General features: G+C 40.8%; 2 protein-coding genes across 4 annotated transcripts in view; one reads left to right on the top strand and one right to left on the bottom strand.

Annotated features, from left to right (window-relative positions):
- Positions 1-22,337, bottom strand: part of rorb (RAR-related orphan receptor B) — a 203,297-nt gene that overhangs the window by 22,797 nt on the left and 158,163 nt on the right. For all 3 annotated transcript variants that reach the window (XM_055633072.1, XM_055633071.1, XM_055633070.1), the window contains one exon: positions 414-535. In XM_055633072.1, coding sequence (XP_055489047.1) covers positions 414-535 — 122 coding nt within the window. The remainder of the gene's footprint in view (positions 1-413; positions 536-22,337) is intronic.
- LOC129695774 (uncharacterized) overlaps positions 6,676-22,337 on the top strand; it is a 321,989-nt gene continuing 306,327 nt past the window's right edge. Inside the window, exon 1 of the mRNA XM_055633073.1 lies at positions 6,676-6,896. The gene's annotated coding sequence lies outside the window, so the exon portion shown is untranslated. The remainder of the gene's footprint in view (positions 6,897-22,337) is intronic.

Raw genomic sequence — 22,337 nt, forward strand, 5'->3', positions numbered from 1 at the left:
ACTCAGTATCCCGTACCTGCCTTCTCTCCATACCCCCTGATCCCTTTAGCCACAAGGGCCGCATCTAACTCTCACATCTCACATCTAACATGAACTGCTGGAGTAACTCAGCGTGTCAGGCAGCATTTCTGGAGGACATGATTAGATGGCTGATTGAAGTTAGTCCGAAGATAGGTCCTGACCCGAAATACCGTCTCTCCATTTCCTCATGAGATGTTGCCTGGCCTGCTGAGATACTCCAGTACCTTGTGTTTTACTCAAGATTTCAGCATCTGCAGTTCCTTGTATCTCCATTCCCACTTTCAATATACTTTGCCTCACTCGTGCTATGATAGCTGTTGTGACTATCTCATCCTCCCTTTGTCTTTTATTTGAACACAAAAGTTGATGTTCTCTGAAGACATTGTGGTTACCTTGTTTTGGTAAACTTTAATTTCTTCATATGTATGCGTCTGCCATGCCAGCTGCTGAAGTTCCTCCACCGTATACTGACATGTTTCCAAGTAGGACTTTATAATATTCTGTGCGATGCGATCTGAGGGATCACAGTATATAAAATCAAGAAATAAGTTAATTGTTAGACACATTCATATAAATCTCATCACCATGAAGACATACTAAAATCCTGAGTTGGCAATTGACAGTGTTTGCTTTATAACATTTTAAATATATTAAAAATATTTTTTTAAATAATTAAATATTAAGAATTTTAACCATGAAAGAGGTATGCAGAAGCTGCCAGATTCTGCAGTGTTGCTTCATTTAAGTCCACAAGCCTCTTTGACAAAGCTATCTTTTGTAAGATCTCTGTATACTTCAGAAGTAGAAGGCAGCATGGGGACAGATGTGAAACATCAAATGTGAAATGGTACTGGCAAGAAATTATGTTTGGAAAATGTCAGCTTGCAATGCCTGATCAATGTAGCGTGGAAAAACAGAGAGCACACCATTGTGATATATCCATCACTACTCTCAGTGGGATCAATCTGCAGCAGCTCTGTCCCTCTGTTGGTGTGGGAAACATATTTCATCTATTCCTTGTGAAGTTTCAGGCTTTGTTTAAAGATGCATCTCTGCTTTGATTTTTACATGCTTACCAACTTTTATACTGAATAAAGCCCAATGTAAGTATTTTAAAATAAAATTCTTTGGGCTTGTAAGTCGTAAAAGTAATGGCAACAAGTCTTCCCTGGTTGTGCAGTCCTCCCTGGGGTTAGACAGGGTTATTTCCGTTCCTGAGAACTGTTTGTAATCTGAACAGGTATACATCATAAATCCAGCAACATATTTAAATAAATACATAGACATTTAACTCTACAAGATGCAATGCTATTGCTGCAAACTGAGTTTCCACAAACGATGTGCCATGGGGTGGCAGGGTGGCACAGCGGTAGTGTTGCTGCCTTACAACGCCAGAGACCTGGGTTCAATCCTGACTACGGATGCTGTCTGTACGGGTGAAGTTGCACCTCCCCTGTCCTCCCCCTGTCTCCTTTCTGGCCCAAAGACCCTCCCCACCCACCCCCTCCAGCCATTCTGAACTTTCGGTCCCTTCGTTGGCCTATTTCCTTCGCTCCATAGATGCTTCTCCCCTTGACCTCGTGGGTTTTCCCTGGGTGCTCCAGTTTCATCCCACACTCCAAAGACGTACAGGTTTGTAGTTGATTTTCGCTTAGGTTAAAATTGTAAACTGTCCTTAGTGTGCAGGATAATGCTAGTATACGGGGATTGCTGGTCGGCGTGAACTTGGTGGGCCGAAGGGCCTGTTTCCACGCTTTATCTCAAACATTAAAATACTAAAACTAAAAGATGTCTTTAGGCTTTACTTTAGACATTACAGCCCTGCAGCATCTGACAACTTCATCCTACCTATCTTACAAGTACAGATTCATCCATGAACTCGTCACTCGTACCCTGAAGATGACCTGTTTTCCATTTTTCCGGAAAGTTAAATGTTACAGCCAAGCCACCGAGATGAAATCGTATAATTTGTGCATTGTTCACATTAAGCTAACAATCTGCAGCGAGCCACATCAACATTGAAGATCAATTGAAAGGAAATGCTATTCTGATCACTTCCCCAGAAGAACCTTTCTTTAAAAACAGTTCATGCTAAGTGCAGGTTTCCAGCCACCCCAATCTCAACTGATTGTTGATTCTTGTCCTTTTTGCTAGGATTTAGACAATTTAACTATATGTCATTCAAGAGGTTCAAACGACGTCTACATCCTCTGAATGAATAAAAAGGTATCAGACATCCTGTAGCAGGAACAGTCCACTGCTCCAAAGCACACGTTGTCCTGTGATCGACAGGGCAGGGAACTATGAGCTGGAGTAAGGGGTTTTCAGTTGAGAAACCTGAAAACATGGGTTTCCCCATACATTGTGTGTGAGGATTTAAGGATCACCAGACAGGTCACATTGAGGTCTCGTTTTTGTGACACTAATCTCGACACCCCAGCATCCTCTATCAACATTACCATTCATAGATTGAACTGTCATTGAACATATTGCTTTTGTAGAACTACCCATGGACAAATTTAAGATAGATGCAGAAGTTTGGACATATTAATTGTTTGTGTTCCAGTTGATCTCAAGCTGCAATTTTGTTCTTTCTTTCTCACCTATTAATTTCCTGATTTAACTCTGAAGAAGGGTCTTGACCCAAAATGTCACCTATCCATGTTCTCCAGAGATGCTGACTCATGCACTGAGTTACTCCAGCACCTTCTAACTATTCATTTATTCATGCTCTCTCTCACTCTTCTTGCTCTTCTCTCTCTCTCTCTCTCCCCACCTTCACCTTGCATTGCTACAGCTGCATGAGAGATAAATTAACTCATTATCCAGAACCTTCAGCATGTAAATAGGCACAAGTGTGCAGATGGATGATGAAAACTACAACATTTCACAACTTTCATACTTCATTAGTGTGCATTCCCTGTGTCTTTTCATTTTTAGTGCTCAAAGTTTAAATTGATTGAGTAGGTTAGATGACAGAGAGCCTTTTAAAACACAGCAGAGAAGCAAGGAATGTGCAAGATTGAATACAAGGAAATACTGCCAAGGTACATACATAGAAATATGAGCAATTCGTATTCCTCACTTTCTGCATGCAGCCACTCTGACTTTGGATGATATCATAGCTGAATATGATCTCCCAGAAAGAGGCACCTAAATCTTCAGCTCTAAAATCTATGACAAGCTATCAAATGTGGAGGTTCACACCGGGTTTTGTGCAAGAGCTACAGGGGCAACTTTAAACCATGAGATGCCATACCGAATAGGATCTACCTTACGCAAGAAGATGCGTGCAAAGTTATTTTCTCCATTGGGATAGGCCATGGACTACATAGTATTCTTGAAACCCGTGAATTATAGTTACCAAACCTTAATGAAATAAAAACGGAGTTGCATAACCTCCTTCTTAATGGGCCTATCCCACTCAGCCATGATCATATTGAATGGCGGTGCATGGGCCTATCCCACTTAGGCGATTTTTCAGCGGACTGCCGGCGACTGTCAAATCCAACAACGGGAACGGTGACTGTCAAGAGTGAAACGCACATGCAAATACATCGCTTCCTTCACCAGCCCGTTATGCAGGCAGGGGAAAGGGCAAGCGGGGGGAGTGCTGTCTAAAAATGTCACGGTGCATAGCCAAAGTGAAACAGACACACACCGCGATGAACAGGAAGGTTGGTGCTGTAAAAAGACAGCTAAAGCACAGTGTGCGGTAAGTCTTATAAAAGAGGGGGGGAGGAGAGGAGGGGGAAGGATTGGAGACAACTTTTAAGAAGCCAGAGATACACGGCTGTGAAGCTCAACGGACATTTAACATTACCGGTCGGATATCCTCAGTTCTGAAAACTACTGCTTACCTTTTTTTTCCCAATGAGCCAATGAAACTCACCGGTCAGCACCGGCTACAACCTATGAGAACCTCCGAGAACCTTCGACCTCCTCGCAACTCATTAGGATCTCCTGGCGACCCACCTACAGCATGAGAATTCTCGCTACTCTCCGTGGCGGCTTCATTCTAATCCCCGCTAAGTTTTCAACATGTTGAAAAATTCACGGCGTCTATAATGAGGCCGCGACTAGTTCCTAGAATGCGGGAACTCCTCACGACCATGAAGGCGACTCCCCGACTACCACCCGCGAACATGTGGCGACTGCATAGTCTCCCGCAGTCGCCTAAAAAGTCGCCTAAGTGGGACAAGCCCTTAAGTTGACCACCTCACTTACCAAGAGTGCATCAATACCAAATGCCACTACTGTCTTGCTTTAACCCAAAGCCGGCCAGGGTGGAGTCAGATTTGCCAATTTAGAAATGTCCCCCACCCTACACCCCTGCTGATCCATCTCCCTTGGGGCATTTTGTTATTTTGACCCTTGCACCTCAGTGAAGAAGACAATGTTTATGAAGAAACATTATATTGCACAGGAAGCAGAAAACAGATTAGCCTATTTTTTTGTGAATCAAAATACCACAGCATTTGAATGGAGAGAACAATGGGTGTGCCAGCATGATAAAAAATACAATCATCACATGATATCAGAAACCTGACAGGGATCTGATTATCTTTTAATCATTGTTTGACTGGAGATAACATAACATCCTTTAAATCCCTCCAGTGTATAGAGATTCAGGCTTTCTTGGAAGTGGATCCAACTTGCTATTGGCAACTCACATGCCAAATATGAATGCCATTGAATGATTGGCAGTGGTTTCCATGTTACTGAGCAATGTTGACACCCACCCTAAATGTTTTTGATGTAATCACAGCAGTTTCAGCATGAGTCAGCAGCTGCTTAACTATACTTCCAGCTACAAGAAATCAACCAACCAATAATCGCATAATCAACCAATAACATCTTGCTCGGCACTCCAAAATGATTCAATGTGATGAACTATAAAGACCTGTCATCCTAATCTTAGGCAACTATAAGATTCCATTTAGTGGATGAGATTTAGCAAGAGATAAATCTGTGCCAGCCATAGGATTATCTATTATGTAACGTGGGCTGAAAGACTGAACAGCTCTTGCAAAAATACCTTCACCACAGCACGCCAGATGTATAATTGCCTTCCAATGTCACAGCTGCTTGATTAACTACCAAAGTCTATATATAACCAGACATCCTTTGTTGAAGGGGTTTCTTGTGATTCACGGAGGCTGCTCTCTGTAGTAGCCATTTAGTTTAACTCAGTATGTTATAACTATAACCAGTTACCTTTACATTTTATCTGCCTGTAATTATGTGGGTAGATGCCCTAGTGGTTTTAGTTTAGTTTGAAGAAGCATGGAGGAGAGATCACAGCTTTCCACCATCCACAAGTTTGATTACGAGTAAGATCAAAATGTACTTGAACGAAGAAGTAGTTTGGATGAATATCTTACTGTTTTTACGACTACAATAAAGAAACTATTAATTAAAAGACTGTGTTTGGAAGTTTTATCTTTCAACGGCATTGAATGTCTCGTGGAGAGCTCGTGAATGCGTATCAATTATCTCCTAAACCCCTGTCTTCAATCATAGTGACTAGAGGCAAGATTCCTTGAACGATATGAAAATCTGTCACTATACTCTCTACATCGCTATGTTCCATGGGCTAGGGTACAATCCAATTTCCCGCTACCTCATTATGGATATTAGATTTGTCTCCGGACCTATTTCCTTTTGCTCTACCTATTGCACTTGAGTTAGGCTTGATTTTATTTACCTCCCCAATGATCGATGTTGTGATTCAAAATGGCAGCCAGCACCAACAGAGGCCCAGACCACCCTGTCCTTACTCTCATTTCACTCATGCCAGGTATTGGCGTTTGAAAACTGTAATATCCAGGTTCAGGAATAGCTTCTTCGCAACAACCATCAGGTTATTAAACACTACAGCCTACAAACAGGCTCTGAACTATATAGATTTATGAGGATTGGTTTTGATGTTTGTTTGCATATTTGTCTACATAGCTTATTTGTTTAAACAACCAAAAATTGTATGTATATATGTGTGCACTATTACATATATATTTTTGTTTGTTTATTTGACTGTATAAAGCATATATATATAACACACGCACGTACATATATATATCTATATATATATATATGTGGTAGCTTATGATTTGTTGCCTATATATCTATATCTGTCTATAATAATCATAATAATAAATTTTATTTATGGGTGCCTTTCAAGAGTCTCAAGGACACCTTACAAAAATTTAGCAGGTAGAGGAAAAACATGTAAGGGGAATGAAATAAATAGTAGAGACATGACTAGTACACAAAGTAAAGACAGAATTCAATACAAAACACAATATGAGGCGATTAATGCACAGATGAAAAGGTAGGGGGACGTGGGGCTAAGTATATGCAGAGGTGAAAAGATGGGTCTTGAGGCGGGACTGGAAGATGGTGAGGGACACGGAATTGCGGATCAGTTGGGGGATGGAGTTCCAGAGCCTGGGAGCTGCCTTGGGGAAGGCTCTGTCCCCAAAACTGCGGAGGTTGGACTTGTGGATGGAGAGGAGATCAGCTGATGTGGATCTGAGGGACCGTGAGGGGTGGTAGGGGGAGAGGGTCAGTGAGATATGGGGGGGCCAGATGGTGGAGGGCTTTGTAGGTGAGGATCAGGATTTTGTAGTTGATCCGGTGGGAGATGGGAGCCAGTGAAGTTGTTTGAGGGCTGGAGTGATGTGATGCCAGGATTTGGTGTGGGTGATGAGTCGGGCGGCTGCGTTCTGGACCAGTTGGAGTTGGTTGATGTAGGTGGAGCTGATGCCAAGGAGAAGTGAGTTGCAATAGTCCAGTCGGGAGGAGATGAAGGCATGGATGAGTCTTTCAGCAGCGGGAGGTGTGAGAGAGGGTCTGAGTTTGGCGATGTTGCGGAGGTGAAAGAAGGAGGTTTTAATGACATGGCGGATGTGAGGCTCAAGGGAGAGGGTGGAATCAAAGATCACGCCAAGGTTGCTTTAGTAGCTTTCTTCTCCACTGTCTCTTTCTGCCACTTAATTTCACAGGTTTGGTCTTCACCCCATTACAGACATCCCCTCTCTTCTCACCACCCTGCAGACCTGCCTGGGAGGTAAAACATGCTTGTTTATTCCCATTCCCAGTTCTGATGGTGGGTTCCTGACCTAAAATGTTGTTTCTTCTTCTCTCCCTGTGGATGTTGCTTGAGCTGATAAGTGCTCCTAGCCTTTTCTGTTTTTGTGACACAAATGATTTATGTCTTTTCCTCATTTCCCAATAGCTTTTTTCTCTCTTGTTAGTGGGGAATCAGCATTATCTTTTGCTAACATTCGTTTTAAGTACCTAAAGAAGCTCCTGCAGCATGTTTTTATGCTTCTCACTGTTTGTTTCGTAGTTGATATTTCCTTTTCTCAGAGTCATACAGTGTGGAAACAGGCCGTTCGGCCCAACTTGCCCACACCAGCCAACTAGCTACACTAGTCCCACCTGTCTGCTTTTGGTCCATATCCCTCCAAACCTGTCCTATCCATGTACCTGTCCAACTGCTTCTTAAACGTTGGGATAGTCCCTGCCTCAACCAACTCCTCTGGCAGCTTCTTCCATACATCCACCATCCTTTGTGTGAAAAAAGTTACCCCTCTGATTTCTATTAAATCTTTTCCCCCTTCACCTTAAACCTATGTCCTCTGGTACTCGATTTACGTACTTCGGCCAAGAGACTACGCATCTACCCGATCTATTCCTCTCATGATTTAATACATCTTCTAATTTTATTTTCCTGAGCAATGTCTTGGTTCTCCCAAGAGGAGGTCTGAAATGTTCTCAATCCTTATTGAGTGTCATTGCGCTATTTGAACTTTATGGCAGAATCATGTTTGGCTTTTCAGTTTAATTTTATAAATTTTCTTCACCTGAACCTCACCACCATCAGCTACTTAGAGGCCTTATCTACTGCTTCAGTAATTTGAATACACTTGGCCCAGCCCAATTCAACTGAATCCCTTCCAAATGGAATTGTTCCCTCATCCCCCAGTACCCAATATCCCTAGAATTAAAATCGTTTTGTTTCACACTATGCTTTGAGCTACATATTCAGTACCCCTATCTTATTTATATGCCAAATTGCAATGATGTTGGATATTAGGTAGGATATGTAGGATATTACCACCTTTGTGATTCTGTTTTAAAATTTGGAACTGAACTGTTCATGTTCCTTCTTTGTTATCACAACTGGATCTTTCCCATCCATCCCTGTTACATTCCTGACCTGAGGTGGTATCATTAACCATGGTACTGGGCATGTATCATATCCTTCAGGATCGTGTTTATGGTTGTAAATATCAGCGTCCTTCCACTTAAACAATCTATTACATTTTGTTCACTCCTCCAACTTGTGATGTAGTCAGTTTGCTCATCTGCCCTGCAGTCACAAGAATCTCAAATCTGTTGGAAAGGACAAAGGTTGAGAGTCCTGGAATGTAACTTCCTGGATCCCCTTACCCATTTTACTTCTAGCTATACCTTTCTGAAATTCTGACTGACCAATTTACAGATCTTAACCTGAGGTATGTGACTGTCTCTTCGAATAAAGTATTCAGGCAACTTTTCCCCTCCCAGATGCATTACGATCTTTGTATCCCGGATTCTAGTTCATACCTTCTCAGCCAAGGTTCCTCAAGTTGTAGACAGTTTCTGCAGATCTGACTACTGTGGATCTCCATCAACTCCCACATATTACAGAAACTAAACATTATCTGCCATTGTATACGTCCTAAAATATTTAATGCATTTAAATCACTTATTTTATATCTACACATAAGTCAATATTAGTTAACTGCGTAATATATATGGGGAGCATCTAACTCACTAAAATAGCAATGCTGGCTGAACATTCTGACTTTAATGGCAAATTTACTTTGAAACGTAATGCAAACAAAAAAAAGTATTTGAATGGGTTGATAAAAACGAATTAACAGATTTTTCGGTCTGTGCATCTGGAAGTCAAGACCACTAATTTAACAATGAGCTGAAATTAAATTAAGCCAGCAGCAACCATTTCATTGTAAGGAGTAGTGGTTTGTGGATTAAAATCATGGGAGAAAAAGCAACTTGATGTGTAATACTTCTCAAGCAGTTGTATGAGTAGGAACAAGACATCTATCCAGGCTCAAATTAGAAACATAGAAACATAGAAATTAGGTGCAGGAGTAGGCCATTCGGCCCTTTGAGCTTGCACCGCCATTCAATATGATCTTGGCTGATCATCCAACTCAGTATCCTGTACCTGCCTTCTCCCCATACCCCCTGATCCCTTTAGCCACAAGGGCCACATCTAACTCCCTCTTAAATATAGCCAATGAACTGGCCTCAACTACCTTCTGTGGCAGAGAATTACAGAGATTCACCACTCTCTGTGTGAAAAATGTTTTTCTCATCTCGGTCCTAAAAGATTTCCCCTTTAACCTTAAACTATGACCCCTTGTTCTGGACTTCCCCAAACTCGGGAACAATCTTCCTGCATCTAGCCTGTCCAACCCCTTAAGAATTTTGTAAGTTTCTATAAGATCCCCCCTCAGGCTTCTAAATTCTAGCGAGTACAAGCCAAGTCTATCCAGTCTTTCTTCATATGAAAGTCCTGACACCCCAGGAATCAGTCTGGTGAACCTTCTCTGTACTCCCTCTATGGCAAGAATGTCTTTTCTCAGATTAGGAGACCAAAACTGTACGTAATACTCCAGGTGTGGTCTCACCAAGACCCTGTACAACTGCAGTAGAACCTCCCTGCTCCTATACTCAAATCCTTTTTCTATGAATGCGAACATACCATTTGCTTTCTTCACTGCCTGCTGCACCTGCATGCCTACTTTTAATGACTGGTGTACCATGACACCCAGGTCTCGTTGCATCTCCCCTTTTCCTAATCGGCCACCATTCAGATAATAGTCTACTTTCCTGTTTTTGCCACCAAAGTGGATAACCTCACATTTATCCACATTATACTGCATCTGCCATGCATTTTCCCACTCACCCAGCCTATCCAAGTCACCTTGCAGTCTCCTAGCATCCTCCTCATAGCTAACGCTGCCCCCCAGCTTCGTGTCATCCGCAAACTTGGAGATGTTGCATTCAATTCCCTCGTCCAAATCATTAATATATATTGTAAATAACTGGGGTCCCAGCACTGAGCCTTGCGGTACCCACTAGTCACTGCCTGCCATTGTGAAAAGGATCCGTTTACTCCTACTCTTTGCTTCCTGTTTGCCAGCCAGTTCTCTATCCACATCAGTACTGAACCCCCAATACCGTGTGCTTTAAGTTTGTATATTAATCTCTTATGTGGGTTGCATTGGAAGCCTTGGTGCCAATGCGAGTCATTCAATCCACACATGGAAGGCTTGTAAATGCTTTTCTCTACAGTAAATAACATTGTAGATATTGACAATGATGATGTGAATATGTTTGCACAAAATTCTTGAACTTGATTATCTTTCAATCAATAAAGAGTTCCAAAATGTACAATAGCTTACATATTTTCTAAATCCAAGATAAGCCAATGATGTTTTGTTTAATGAAATAGTATAAAAGCTATGCGATCACATAAGGGCTAAACTATCAGAAATTGTGAAGAGTTCCAAATAAGGACAAAGTACTAGAAGTCAGGTGAAATTGCCAGTGTTGTCAGTCAGTAACTAAACTAGTTTCTGCAGTTCCTTGTGTCTAAGTATATAGCACATTGTCACCTTTGACAATGTGCAGCGTGAAATGTTTGTGTTTTAATTGATGAGTAATTTTATGGGAATAAATGAATCCACATTTCACCTTGTAGGCATAATTGCTATGTCTGTGGACAAAGCATGGAGCCTTTTGTGAATTTACAATTTACAAATTCAACAGCAATTTACAATCAGAACAATAGTGAAGGCTAGAGCTTGAAAGTAGAATCACAAGCACATGGTTAAGACAGATTGCTGCTGTAAATACAATGGAAGCTATTCACTGTAGATAAATTGATTTAAAATAGCAAAATGCTCCAACTGCCAAAATAGACATCAATTCTCAGCATGCGCATCTAAAGCTAAAGCTAATCCAGATGGCTTCATTCTGACTTTTGCCATGGAGTAATTTTTCACTGTGAACAGACAAAGAGTCTACATATATGAGAGTCTACATATACATATTGGAAAATATCCTTATCGACTATGAGCCCCAATTTATTATACATTTTTTGAAAAACCAAGTAGAGGAAATTAAATAAATTCAAATAAAATGAAGTTTCAATGAAGGTAAACTAGAATACTTGTTTAACAACAAATGTAATTACGTCTAAGGTTACACAGAAAAGCTGGAGAAACTCAGCGGGTGCAGCAGCATCTATGGAGCGAAGGAAATAGGCAACGTTTCGGGCCGAAACCCTTCTTCAGACTTTTCCTTCGCTCCATAGATGCTGCTGCACCCGCTGAGTTTCTCCAGCTTTTCTGTGTAACCTTCGATTCTCCAGCATCTGCAGTTCCCTCTTAAACACGTAATTACGTCTAAATTGGGCAATACTTCGATCATGCGCTGGTTACAATGTTACAATGATCTAGGTAGTTGATGATAGACGGTACTCCTTGCCAATTTCACAACATTCATGTATAGAGTTTTCATCAAATTAGATCTGTTGAGCCAAATGCTCATCTGAAAGTAGATAAGAAGTGTCCGTCACTTTCACTTAACTATCTTCTGTTGTGAAATTATCACTGAATATCTTTGACATTCTGGACAAGATACTAAGATATATAAACAATTGAATGAGCAGTAGATGATGTACTAATAACTGGAAGAACTAAATAAGAAAATATTTGAAGAATAGAGGGTTCAGATGGTGGCACATGCACAACATAAAGCTCAAATGAAGTAAGGGTGCATTTGTATATAATTTACCTTCGGCTAAAAGTAGATGCAATTAAATGATAGCAAGTTAAAGAGACCATGGAAGCAATTGTAAAGGTGAAGAAGCTTAAACAATAGCTGATCATGAAATACTCTTCAGCATGGCAGAGTATTTTGCTGGAACTTGAAAGAAAGGCAATAAATAAAACATCACACAGAATATGACGTATATAGAGTCTGTGAAACGAGTCAATGTAACGAGTCATAGAACGGTGCAGCTCAGGAATGGACCGTTTGCCCCATAATATTTGTGCCGATCGATGCCGTTAAAATGTTAAACTGTTCACAATTGCTTGTACATGGACCATATCCCGCTATTCCCATGCGCCTATCCAAAAATCATTTGAATGCCACTATCATATCATATCATATCTGCCTCCACCACCACGACCCCTGGCCGTGCATTCCAGGCCCCCGCCACATACTGTGTGAAACAAAACTGACCCCTTATTAATCTTTTCCCCCTCTCACCTTACAGCTATGCCCTCTGGTGTTGGATATTTCCAGCCTGTGAAGTCACTATGATACAACATGCATGTTGAAACTTGCGTGCAGTGCTTTGAATTCTGACATATAATGGATGATAATCAAGACAAGAAAATTGAAAATTGTATACAATGAAAAGTGATAAAATTATGTTGAAAAGGAGAAAGGGGCATTAGGCGTTGACTACTGTCTGAAGATGTTTCATCAGGGTGACCCAATTTACTTGGGTCACAAATCATAAGTCTTAGCAAATAATTCTTGATCTTAAATTCATAATAATGACAATTGGTACATCAAGAATGCAAACATTCTTACTTGTTTACCCCAATAGGATTACACAATAAAATGGAAAAGTTCTAAACAAAATGTTATTGTAGTTGCATTGCAAATAATACTGCATGAGAATTCAGAATATGGGAGTTGGTAACAGTGTTCACATTAAAAATATTAGAACATTATTTTCCAGTTCTGGCAATGGTACAGAAACATATTTATGTAGATTGAATGTATGAGAAAACTATGAAATCATGGGTTGAACCAGGAAAATGCTCCAAAGGTACAATCATTTATGATATTTGGAGACACATGAAATTGTAGATGCTAGAATCTTGAGAAAAACACAAAGTGCAGGAGGAATTCACAGGTCAGAAGGCATCTGTGGAGGGAATGGACAGACGACATTTTGGGTCATGATCCTTCTTCAGATGTTATGATGACTCCTCTTCTTATGATATTTGTCAAATCAAATGAGATTGTGTTAAATGTAAATGCAAACTTATCATCCATGTATGCCGAAAAGACGTATTTTGGAAGAGAAACACGGAGCATTCTGGTATCATGGTAGAGGTTCAGAGACAGCATGTCGACATGTGCCTATAAGACTCGGAGGCAAAGATGGTAAGTTTAGAGAAAAAAGACAAAGTGCTGGAGTATCTCAGCGGGTTAGACAGTATTTCAGGAGAACAGGCACAGGTGATGTTTCAGGTCGAGATCCTTCTTTAGAAGTATTTCTTCAATAGTTTGATCTCCTGCTACAAGGTCTGAAGGAGTGTCCCGACCCAAAATGTCACCTGTCCATGTTCCCCAGTGAGGCTGTCAGACTTGCTGAGTTACTCTTGCACCTTGAATCTTTTTTTGTAAACCTGCATCTGCAGTTCCTTGTGTCTACATATGTTTAAGGAAACCAAGTTAATGAAGGCTGTTGAAAGTTTGATCAGGGAAAAGGAGTAGGCATTTGCCAGGTGTGGGAAATTGTTAACAAACAAGTCATTTGATTTCTATAGAGAATATAGGATTAAACTCAGGAAAGAAATTAAGAGGGTAAAAGGGGGCCATAAAATAGCCTTAACAAGTAGGATTAAGGAGAATCCTACAACTTGAATTATATTACATGCAAGAGGACAGCTAAGGAAAGAATATGTCTTCTCAGGGTAATCCATGTGTGGAGCCAGATGAGAGATATATTAAATTAATACTTCTCATTGGTCTTCACCGGAAAGGACATGGGAGGAGGCTGGAGAGTTGAGGGATACACTAACATTCTGCAGGGCATCTGCTAGGAGGAAATACTATACATATTTCAGCACATTAAGGTGGATAAATCCCCAAGGCCAAATAGGAGGTAGAGCAAAATACTAAGGATGCAATGGAGGTGATAGCTAGGGCTCAGACCAAGAACTTTCCATCGTTATTAACCACGGGTGATATACTGGACAATTAGAGCTCATACTTTTGCCTTGTAAGCCTGGACACAACAGACTAATGAGACACAGTAGGGATGTTGTTGGAGAAGATTTTCATAAGGTCATGTGATATGAGCCGAATTCGGCCATTCGGCCCATCAAACCTACTCCGCCATTCAATCATGGCTGATCTATTTCTACCTCCTAACCCCATTCACCTGCCCTCGCCCCATAACCTGTGACCCCCTTATTAATCAATTCTGAGAGATAGCATTTATGTTGACTTGAAAAGACAGGGATTGGTTTGGAGGGGAGATCATGTCTGACAAATCGGATTGAACTTTTAGTGAAGTAACCAGGAACATTGATGACATCAGGCAGTAGATGTCTATATGGACTTTATTAAGCCAACAAGGTCCCGCATGATAGGTTAGTCCAGTATGTTGAGGCAGAGTGATATGAGGTGTGTTGGTGAAACTGGTACAAAATTTGATGAGTGAATGTTTTCCTGACTGGAAATCAGTAAGAAGTGAAGTACCATAGGAATTGGTGCTGGGTCTTCTATTGGTAGTAGGATATATATAAATGACTGGTATAAGAATGTAGTGGGCTTGCAGGCAGGTGACAAACATTGATAAGAGTTGTAGATAATAAAGAAGGTGGTATAAAGATACAGTGGGACGTACATCAGTTAGAAAGTGGTGGCAGGTTCAAGGTTTAGGAGGTCAAATACTGTAAGGGTATATAGAATCAATAACAGAGGCCGGAGGATTTTTGATGTACAGAGAAACCTTGAGATGCAAGTCCATTGCTCTTTGAAAGTGGCAATGCAGGTGGACAGTGATGTGGAAAAGGTATTTAGTATGCTTGCTTTCACAGGCCAAGGTATTGTGAATAGGAGTTGTAATGTTATGTTGCAGCTACGTAAAATATTGTTTGGATCACCGTCAGAATATTGCATACAGTCTAACCCCCACACTACAGCAAGAATATAGTAGAAACAGTGAGAATGCAGAAAAGATTCACTAGGATATTACCTGGCATGGAGGGCTGTGGTTATAAGGATAGATTCAATAGGCCGGGTTTATTATCAGTGGAAAGTAGAAGGCTGAGCAGGAACCTTATAGTTGTTTACAAAATTATGAGGGGCATAGATAGGGTAGATAGTCAGAGTTTCTTGCCAAGACTGAGGTGGGGAATGGCGATCTAGAAATAGAAAGCACAGGTGTAAGGTGAGAGGGCAGAAATTTAAAGAAGATCTGAGAGGTAAGTTGTGCACAGACAGGGTGATGAATATTTGTAATGAGTTGCAAGAGGAGGTAGAGGATTCAGATACTATTTCAGCATTTAAAAGTGATTTGGACAGGCAGTATGAGAGGAATTAAGCAGATATATGGGTTTAATGAGGGCGAATGAGATTAACATAGATTGACTTCACAGTGGCATGAATGACATAGGCTTAACAACCTATTTCTGTGCTGTATGATTGCATGATTATATGAGCACAAAGGGAATTGGTAGAAATGTTCTGTATTGACTGGCATTGCTTAAAGACTTTGAAAAGCTAGTAAGCAAACATACTATCTGTAATGATGGCAGAGCCAAGCCAACAAAGACGCATTTAATGGAATTGGAAATGATCCATGAGATATTTTCAAAAGAAAATGCATTGATAATAAGAATGCTGTGAAAAGGAGTTTGATCATTATTTACTGTTCAAGGATTATCATTTAAAGTGGATTATGGTACGAGTGCAGGCAGGTGGGACTAAGGGGTGAAATATTGGTATTAGGTTATTAATGGTTATATGGTTATATATGGGTGAAATATTGATACAGAGAGAAGAAAGTCCTGTACCGCAACAAAATCTACTTTGAAGAACCCATGTCTATTTTCTCATATTGTGGCCTATCATAAAAAACTAGTCTTAGTTAATAGTCCTAAATTTCCTTCAATTCTATTTGAATGCCATGCTATTAATCATATGTGAGTTTCAACCATTAACATCCAATGTCAAATGGTGTGACCATAAGGTCAATGAGAATTGTCTGTTGAGCACTGAAGAAACAAATATTATGAGTGTATTTAAATATAACAAAGTTAAAATGACTCATTAATAGACAAAAGACAATAGGCGCAGGAGTAGGCCATTTGGGCCTTAGAGCCAGCACCGCCATTCAATGTGATCGTGGCTGATCATCCCCAATCAGTACCCCGTTCCTGCCTTGTCCCCATATCCCCTGACTCCGCTATCTTTAGCCCTATCTAGCTCTCTCTTGAAAGCATTCAGAGAACCTGCTTCCACCGCCCTCTGAGGCAGAGAATTCCACAGACTCACCACTCTCTGTGAGAAAAAGTTCCTCGTCTCCATTCAAAATGGCTTACTCCTTATTCTTAAACTGTGGCCCCTGGTTCTGGACTTCCCCAACATCGGAAACATGTTTCCTGCCTCTAGCGTGTCCAAGCCTTAACAATCTTATATGTTTCAATGAGATACCCTCTCATCCTTCTAAACTCCAGAGTGTACAAACCCAGCTGCTCCATTCTCTCAGCATATGACAGTCCCACCATCCCGGGAATTAACCTTGTAAACCTATGCTGCACTCCCTCAATAGCAAGAATGTCCTTCCTCAAATTAGGGGACCCAAAACTGCACACAATACTCCAGGTGTGGTCTCACTAGGGCTCTGTACAACTGCAGAAGGACCTCTTTGCTCCTATATTCGATTCCTCTTGTAATAAAGGCCAACATGTCATTCGCTTTCTTCACTGCCTGCTGTACCTGCATGCTTACTTTCCTAGACTGATGTACAAGGACCGCCAGATCCCGTTGTACTTCCCCTTTTCCCAACTTGACGCCATTTAGATAGTAATCTGCCTTCCTGTTTTTGCTACCAGTGGATAACCTCACATTTATCCGCATTAAACTTCATCTGCCATGCACCTGCCCACTCCCCCAACCTGTCCAAGTCACCCCGCATTTTCATAACATCCTCCTCACAGTTCACACTGCAACCCAGCTTTATGTCATCTGCAAATTTGCTAATGTTACTTTGAATCACTGATATATATTGTAAATTGCTGCGGTCCCAGCACCGAGCCTTGCGGTACCCCACTAGTCACTGCCTGCCATTCTGAAAGGGACCCATTAATCCCTACTCTTTGTTTCCTGTCAGCCAACCACTTCTCTATCCATGTCAGCACTCTACCCCCAATACCATGTGCCCTAATTTTGCCCACTAATCTCCTATGTGGGACCTTATCAAATGCTTTCTGAAAGTCCAGGTACACTACACCCACTGGCTTTCCCTTGTCCATTTTCCTAGTTACATCTTCAAAAAATTCCAGAAGATTAGTCAAGCATGATTTCCCCTACGTAAGTCCATGCTGACTCAGACCGATCCTGTTACTGCTATCCAAATGTGCGGCTATCTAATCTTTTATAATTGACTCCAGCATATTCCCCACCACCGATGTCAGGCTAACTGGTCTATAATTCCCCGTTTTCTCTCTCCCGCCTTTCTTAAAAAGTGGGATAACATTAGCTACCCTCCAATCCACAGGAACTGATCCTGAGTCTATAGAACATTGGAAATTTATCACCAATGCATCCACGATTTCTAGAGTCACTTCCTTCAGCACCCTGGGATGCAGACCATCAGGCCCTGGGGATTTATCAGCCTTCAGTCCCATCAGTCTATCCAACACAATTTGCTGCCTAATGTGGATTTCCTTCAGTTCCTCTGTCACCCCAGATCCTCTGGCCACTACTATATCAGGAAGATTGTTTGTGTCCTCCTTAGTGAAGACTGATCCAAAGTACCTGTTCAACTCATCTTCCATTTCCTTGTTCCCCATAATAAATTCACCTTTTTCAGTCTTCTAAGGTCCAACTTTGGTCTTAACTAATGTTTTCCTCTTCACATACCCAAAGAAGCTTTTACTATTCTGCTTTATATTCTTGGCTAGCTTACCTTCGTACCTCATATTTTCTCCCCGTATTGTCTTTTTGGTTATCCCAAACCTTCTGGTAAATTGTAGATTAATGCCATCTTTCACAACAGATAAAGTAATGCAACAGAAATTTCAGAATATGAATCAGCTTCATTCTGTCAAAGAATGAGGAGAGGGAAGTGGTTGAGAGAGAAATAAAATTACTTCACAAGTCATGTAGTGAATTCAAATAACATGATAGTTTGTGTATTAGCATTACCCAGGTAATCTGACATTTGGAAATAGCATATTGGTGTGTATGCTGGAATTTGCATTTCAAAGTGATATCTTGAGGAGACAGGGAATAAAATTGGAAGTACAAATGCAAATGATTGATTTCTGGGCAGACATACAAGAATATTGAAGGATTTAGTGATTATTAGTGGATTCCCATAAGTTATTTAATGTAGATTGTGGATGAAATGAAATAAGATTCTACTGAACTGAATCAAGAATTGACAGGAAAGATGCACCAATGAAACAAGGTCCTCTGAAAAGATCAAATTGATTTGAAAACATCTGAAAAGGTCAAATCTAAATAATGTGTACAAATGAGAAAAGCAGTGCACTCTATGTAGTAAAATGTATGCCATGTATGAATGGAACATAAGAGTGCTTATAGTGCACACCTGTAGTGTGCCTGGTAGAATAGAGATGCTTCAGCAACTCTTTGTACCACTGCATGTTTCCTTATGTGATTTGCATTACTGGCTTCAAAGTAAGAAAAATGTGCACGTAAAAACAGGAGGAATGAGTTAATACAAAAAGATAACGCAAGTGAAAACAATGGAGTAATAGAAAGTGATGGAGTGAAAGGAAAAATAAACCGTAATGTAAGTAATACAGGGAAAGGACAGTAAGTGAGACAGTACTGTAGGTAAAAACTTAATTAGGTCAACACATAAATCAAGAGATTTTGGTAGTGCAAATGGAAAAGCACTTTCCTTTTGGCTGTCAAATTAAAATTAAAAAGAGAAGGTGGGGAGAAATGTATTTACATGGTGGGCTGCTGGAAGCTTTCATACAGCAATTTTTAACAGAAGTGTGCATAAATATTTTATTGGAGGCACAAATGAAAAGCAGCATTAGTAGTATATTGCCAAGCAGCAGAATGGTTGTGATGGCCTCAATGATCCCTCTCAGTGATGGAAATTTCAATGGTTCCTTGGAGACTGCCAGCCACAATCAGATCAATTGATGGGGTAAATGAAGTCAGTTGAAAACAGAGACTGGTCGAACTGTTGTACGAATAAGGTGCAAGCAAGAGTATCAAAGGGGTTCCATCGTCTTTTGAATAATAAGAAATATATGTCAACATCTCTTTCAGATAGAGCTGGTCAATGTAGATTAAGATTATATTTCTCCAACCCCCACGGCTACAGTGTAGACATGTTGCAGTCTGATCTGTAAAACATTACTTCCTTCAAAGGAAAAATTGCAGTGGAATTAAGTTTTCAATTCTGAAGCCAGCAAAGATCATTTAGCAGAGAGCTGTTTATGTGATATTGCTTGGATATAAATGAATAAATGGCTGATTCTGTGACAACATATGCTCTGAAAAGCATCACGTTAAGTTAATGTCTTGCCTTATGCATTAGTAGTTACCCGATAACATCTACCCAACCCTTTATAATACATAACTTTCATTCTAATTCCAGCTGGAAAGTATTTTAAATGTTTATTAACCTGATGACTGTAGGATCCTAGATGCTTGTCTAAGGTGGAGCCAAACTACCTTTCCAGTCTTGTTCTTATTTCTCTGTTAAGTTTATCAACACATGGACTGGATATTGTTTTAGTAATTGTGATATTGTTTTAGAAATCCACTCCTGAGTTCTTTGCCATGCGAAAAGATTCAAAGTGGAGAGGAAGCCCAGGAATTGATCACAGAGTTGCTCGACTTAAAGAAACAAGTTTATTCATTCTAAACATCTCGTGGAAAGGTATTTTTTTTACTACAACTTGCAACCCATTTACTGCTGCCAAATGCTGAGGAAAAGTACAAGCATATCTTGTGTGGAGCTGCCAGGTGACAAGGAGCCCCGTGAGTACTTTCCAAGAGTGGGAAAATTCATACAGAGCAGAAATCCCAGCAGCAAATTTGCAACGGCAACTCTTGTCACGGCGAAATGTTAGAAGTGTGGCAGATAGTGCATGTGATGCAGATTTAGTTACTGTCACTGAAGATGGGTTGACATCTGTCACTGTTTGTGCTCCTTACATTTCCAACATCATGCCGCCAACCGTCTCCGCCAACTGTCTTCACATAGGACAAAACAGTTAAGAAAAACAACGGCGGTGTACAAAGGTGACACAAATAGGAGGATGAGCTCATCAGACAACTCACAGCATTATCTAGTTTGTGTATGATTTTAGTTTAGAGATACACCGCGGAAACAGGCCCTTTGGCCCACCGAGTCCGCACCGACCAGCGATCCCCGCAAATTAACCCTATTAACCAAATTAACCAAATTAACACCTACAACTTTTGTAACATCACCCATTCAGTGTGAAAAAACATAACCGCAGATTACCTTTAAATTTCTCCCCATTCATCAAAAACTGCCCACCCTTCCCTCTAGTTCAAGACACTTCTGCCCTGGGTAAAAGATTCTGACTATCTATCAGTGCCCCTTAGAATTTTGTAAACCTCTATATGGTCATCCCTCAGCCTCATGTGTTTCAAAGGCAATAAACACAGCTTATTCAATTGTTGCTATAACAATGTGAAGCCAAGGAACTGCAGATGCTGGTTAATACACAAAAGGACACAAAGTACTGGAGCAACTCAACAGGCCAGGCAGTATCACTGAAGAATGTGGACAGGTGACATGTTAGGTTGAGACCCTTCTTCGGTCTGACCTGCTCCTGCATTTTGTGTCCTTTTCTGCTATAACCACAACTCTCCATTCCATTCAGCATCCCAGTGAATCTCTTCTGCACTCTCTCTGTTACTGCCACATCGTTCCTTAGTGTTGTGACTAGAACAGTCAGCGAAACCCAAATGCCGTCTAACAATGTTTTAGTACAGCTGCAACTTTGTCCCCACTGCCAGAATGAGACCACATGCACACTGGAGGAACAGCACCTCCTATTCTGCCTGGGTAGCTACTAACCCAATGGTATAAACTATGTATTTGCAACTTTAAGTAACATCCCTCCTTCCCCCTCTCTCTTTCCTGATCTCCATCCCACTCATTTCTCCCATAATCCTGCCCTCCTTATCCTCTACACCCCCCCCCCACCCCCCCCCACTCTCCTCACCCTCATCTAGTTTTGTCTCTCTGGCTTTATATTTCACCCTTATTCTCTCCTTATCTGACACCCTTTTGTCTCCTTTTCACCTACAACTTTTGTAACATCACCCATCCACTGATCAAACCCCTCTCATTTAATCCATCTATTACTTACAGTTTTGTCCTGCCCCTAATTCTCTTTTCCAGCTTTTTCCCCTACTCAATCAGTCTAAAAAAAGGTACCGCTCCAAAATGTCACCTATCCATTCCATATTGCAGGCATGGCATCCACACAACTGTTTTGAGTTATTTGACCAATTAGCCAGAATGGATATGGCATGACTCAGTTACAGCCCCACTATCTAAAGGCACATTAAAAGCATGGCAGTTAAAAGATGTTGCTTTTGCTACACAGGGAAAGCAGAATAAAGGTTACTCCAAGATTAAATCAATGTATCAACTCTGTTCTAAATAAACCATACACAATTTGTGATGCAGCAATAGATTACATACCACAATTTCCATTAGACCTGGCATAAATCCACAAAGCAGTCATCATTATCATATGGAAAACCGGAACAGGTGTGTAGGAAAGAACTGCAGATACTGGTTTAAATCGGTTAGACACAAAATGCTGGAGTAACTCAGCAGGACAGGCAGCATCTTTGGAGAAGGAACGACTTCAGTCTGAAGAAGGGTCTCGACCCGAAACGTCATCCATTCCTTCTCTCCAGAGATGCTGCCTGTGCTGCTGAGTTACTCCAGCATTTTGTGTCTACCTCCAGGAGCAGATGCTATAACAACAGAAATCTTCAAAGAAAGGAGTTCAGTGTTGATTGACAAACTGACATAGCTATTTCAGATGCTTTGGAACAAAAAAAATCTTCAAATTTCTTAAGGCACTTAAAAAATGCCTTAAGAACCAACCTTTCAAATATAAGTATCAGGAAGTCATGGTACAGGCTTATAGAACTATGGTTAGACTGCATTTGGAGTATTGTATGCAGTTATGTTAGCCTCATTACACAAA

The sequence above is a fragment of the Leucoraja erinacea genome, chromosome 3 (assembly GCF_028641065.1).
Source record: "Leucoraja erinacea ecotype New England chromosome 3, Leri_hhj_1, whole genome shotgun sequence".
NCBI lineage: Eukaryota > Metazoa > Chordata > Chondrichthyes > Rajiformes > Rajidae > Leucoraja > Leucoraja erinaceus.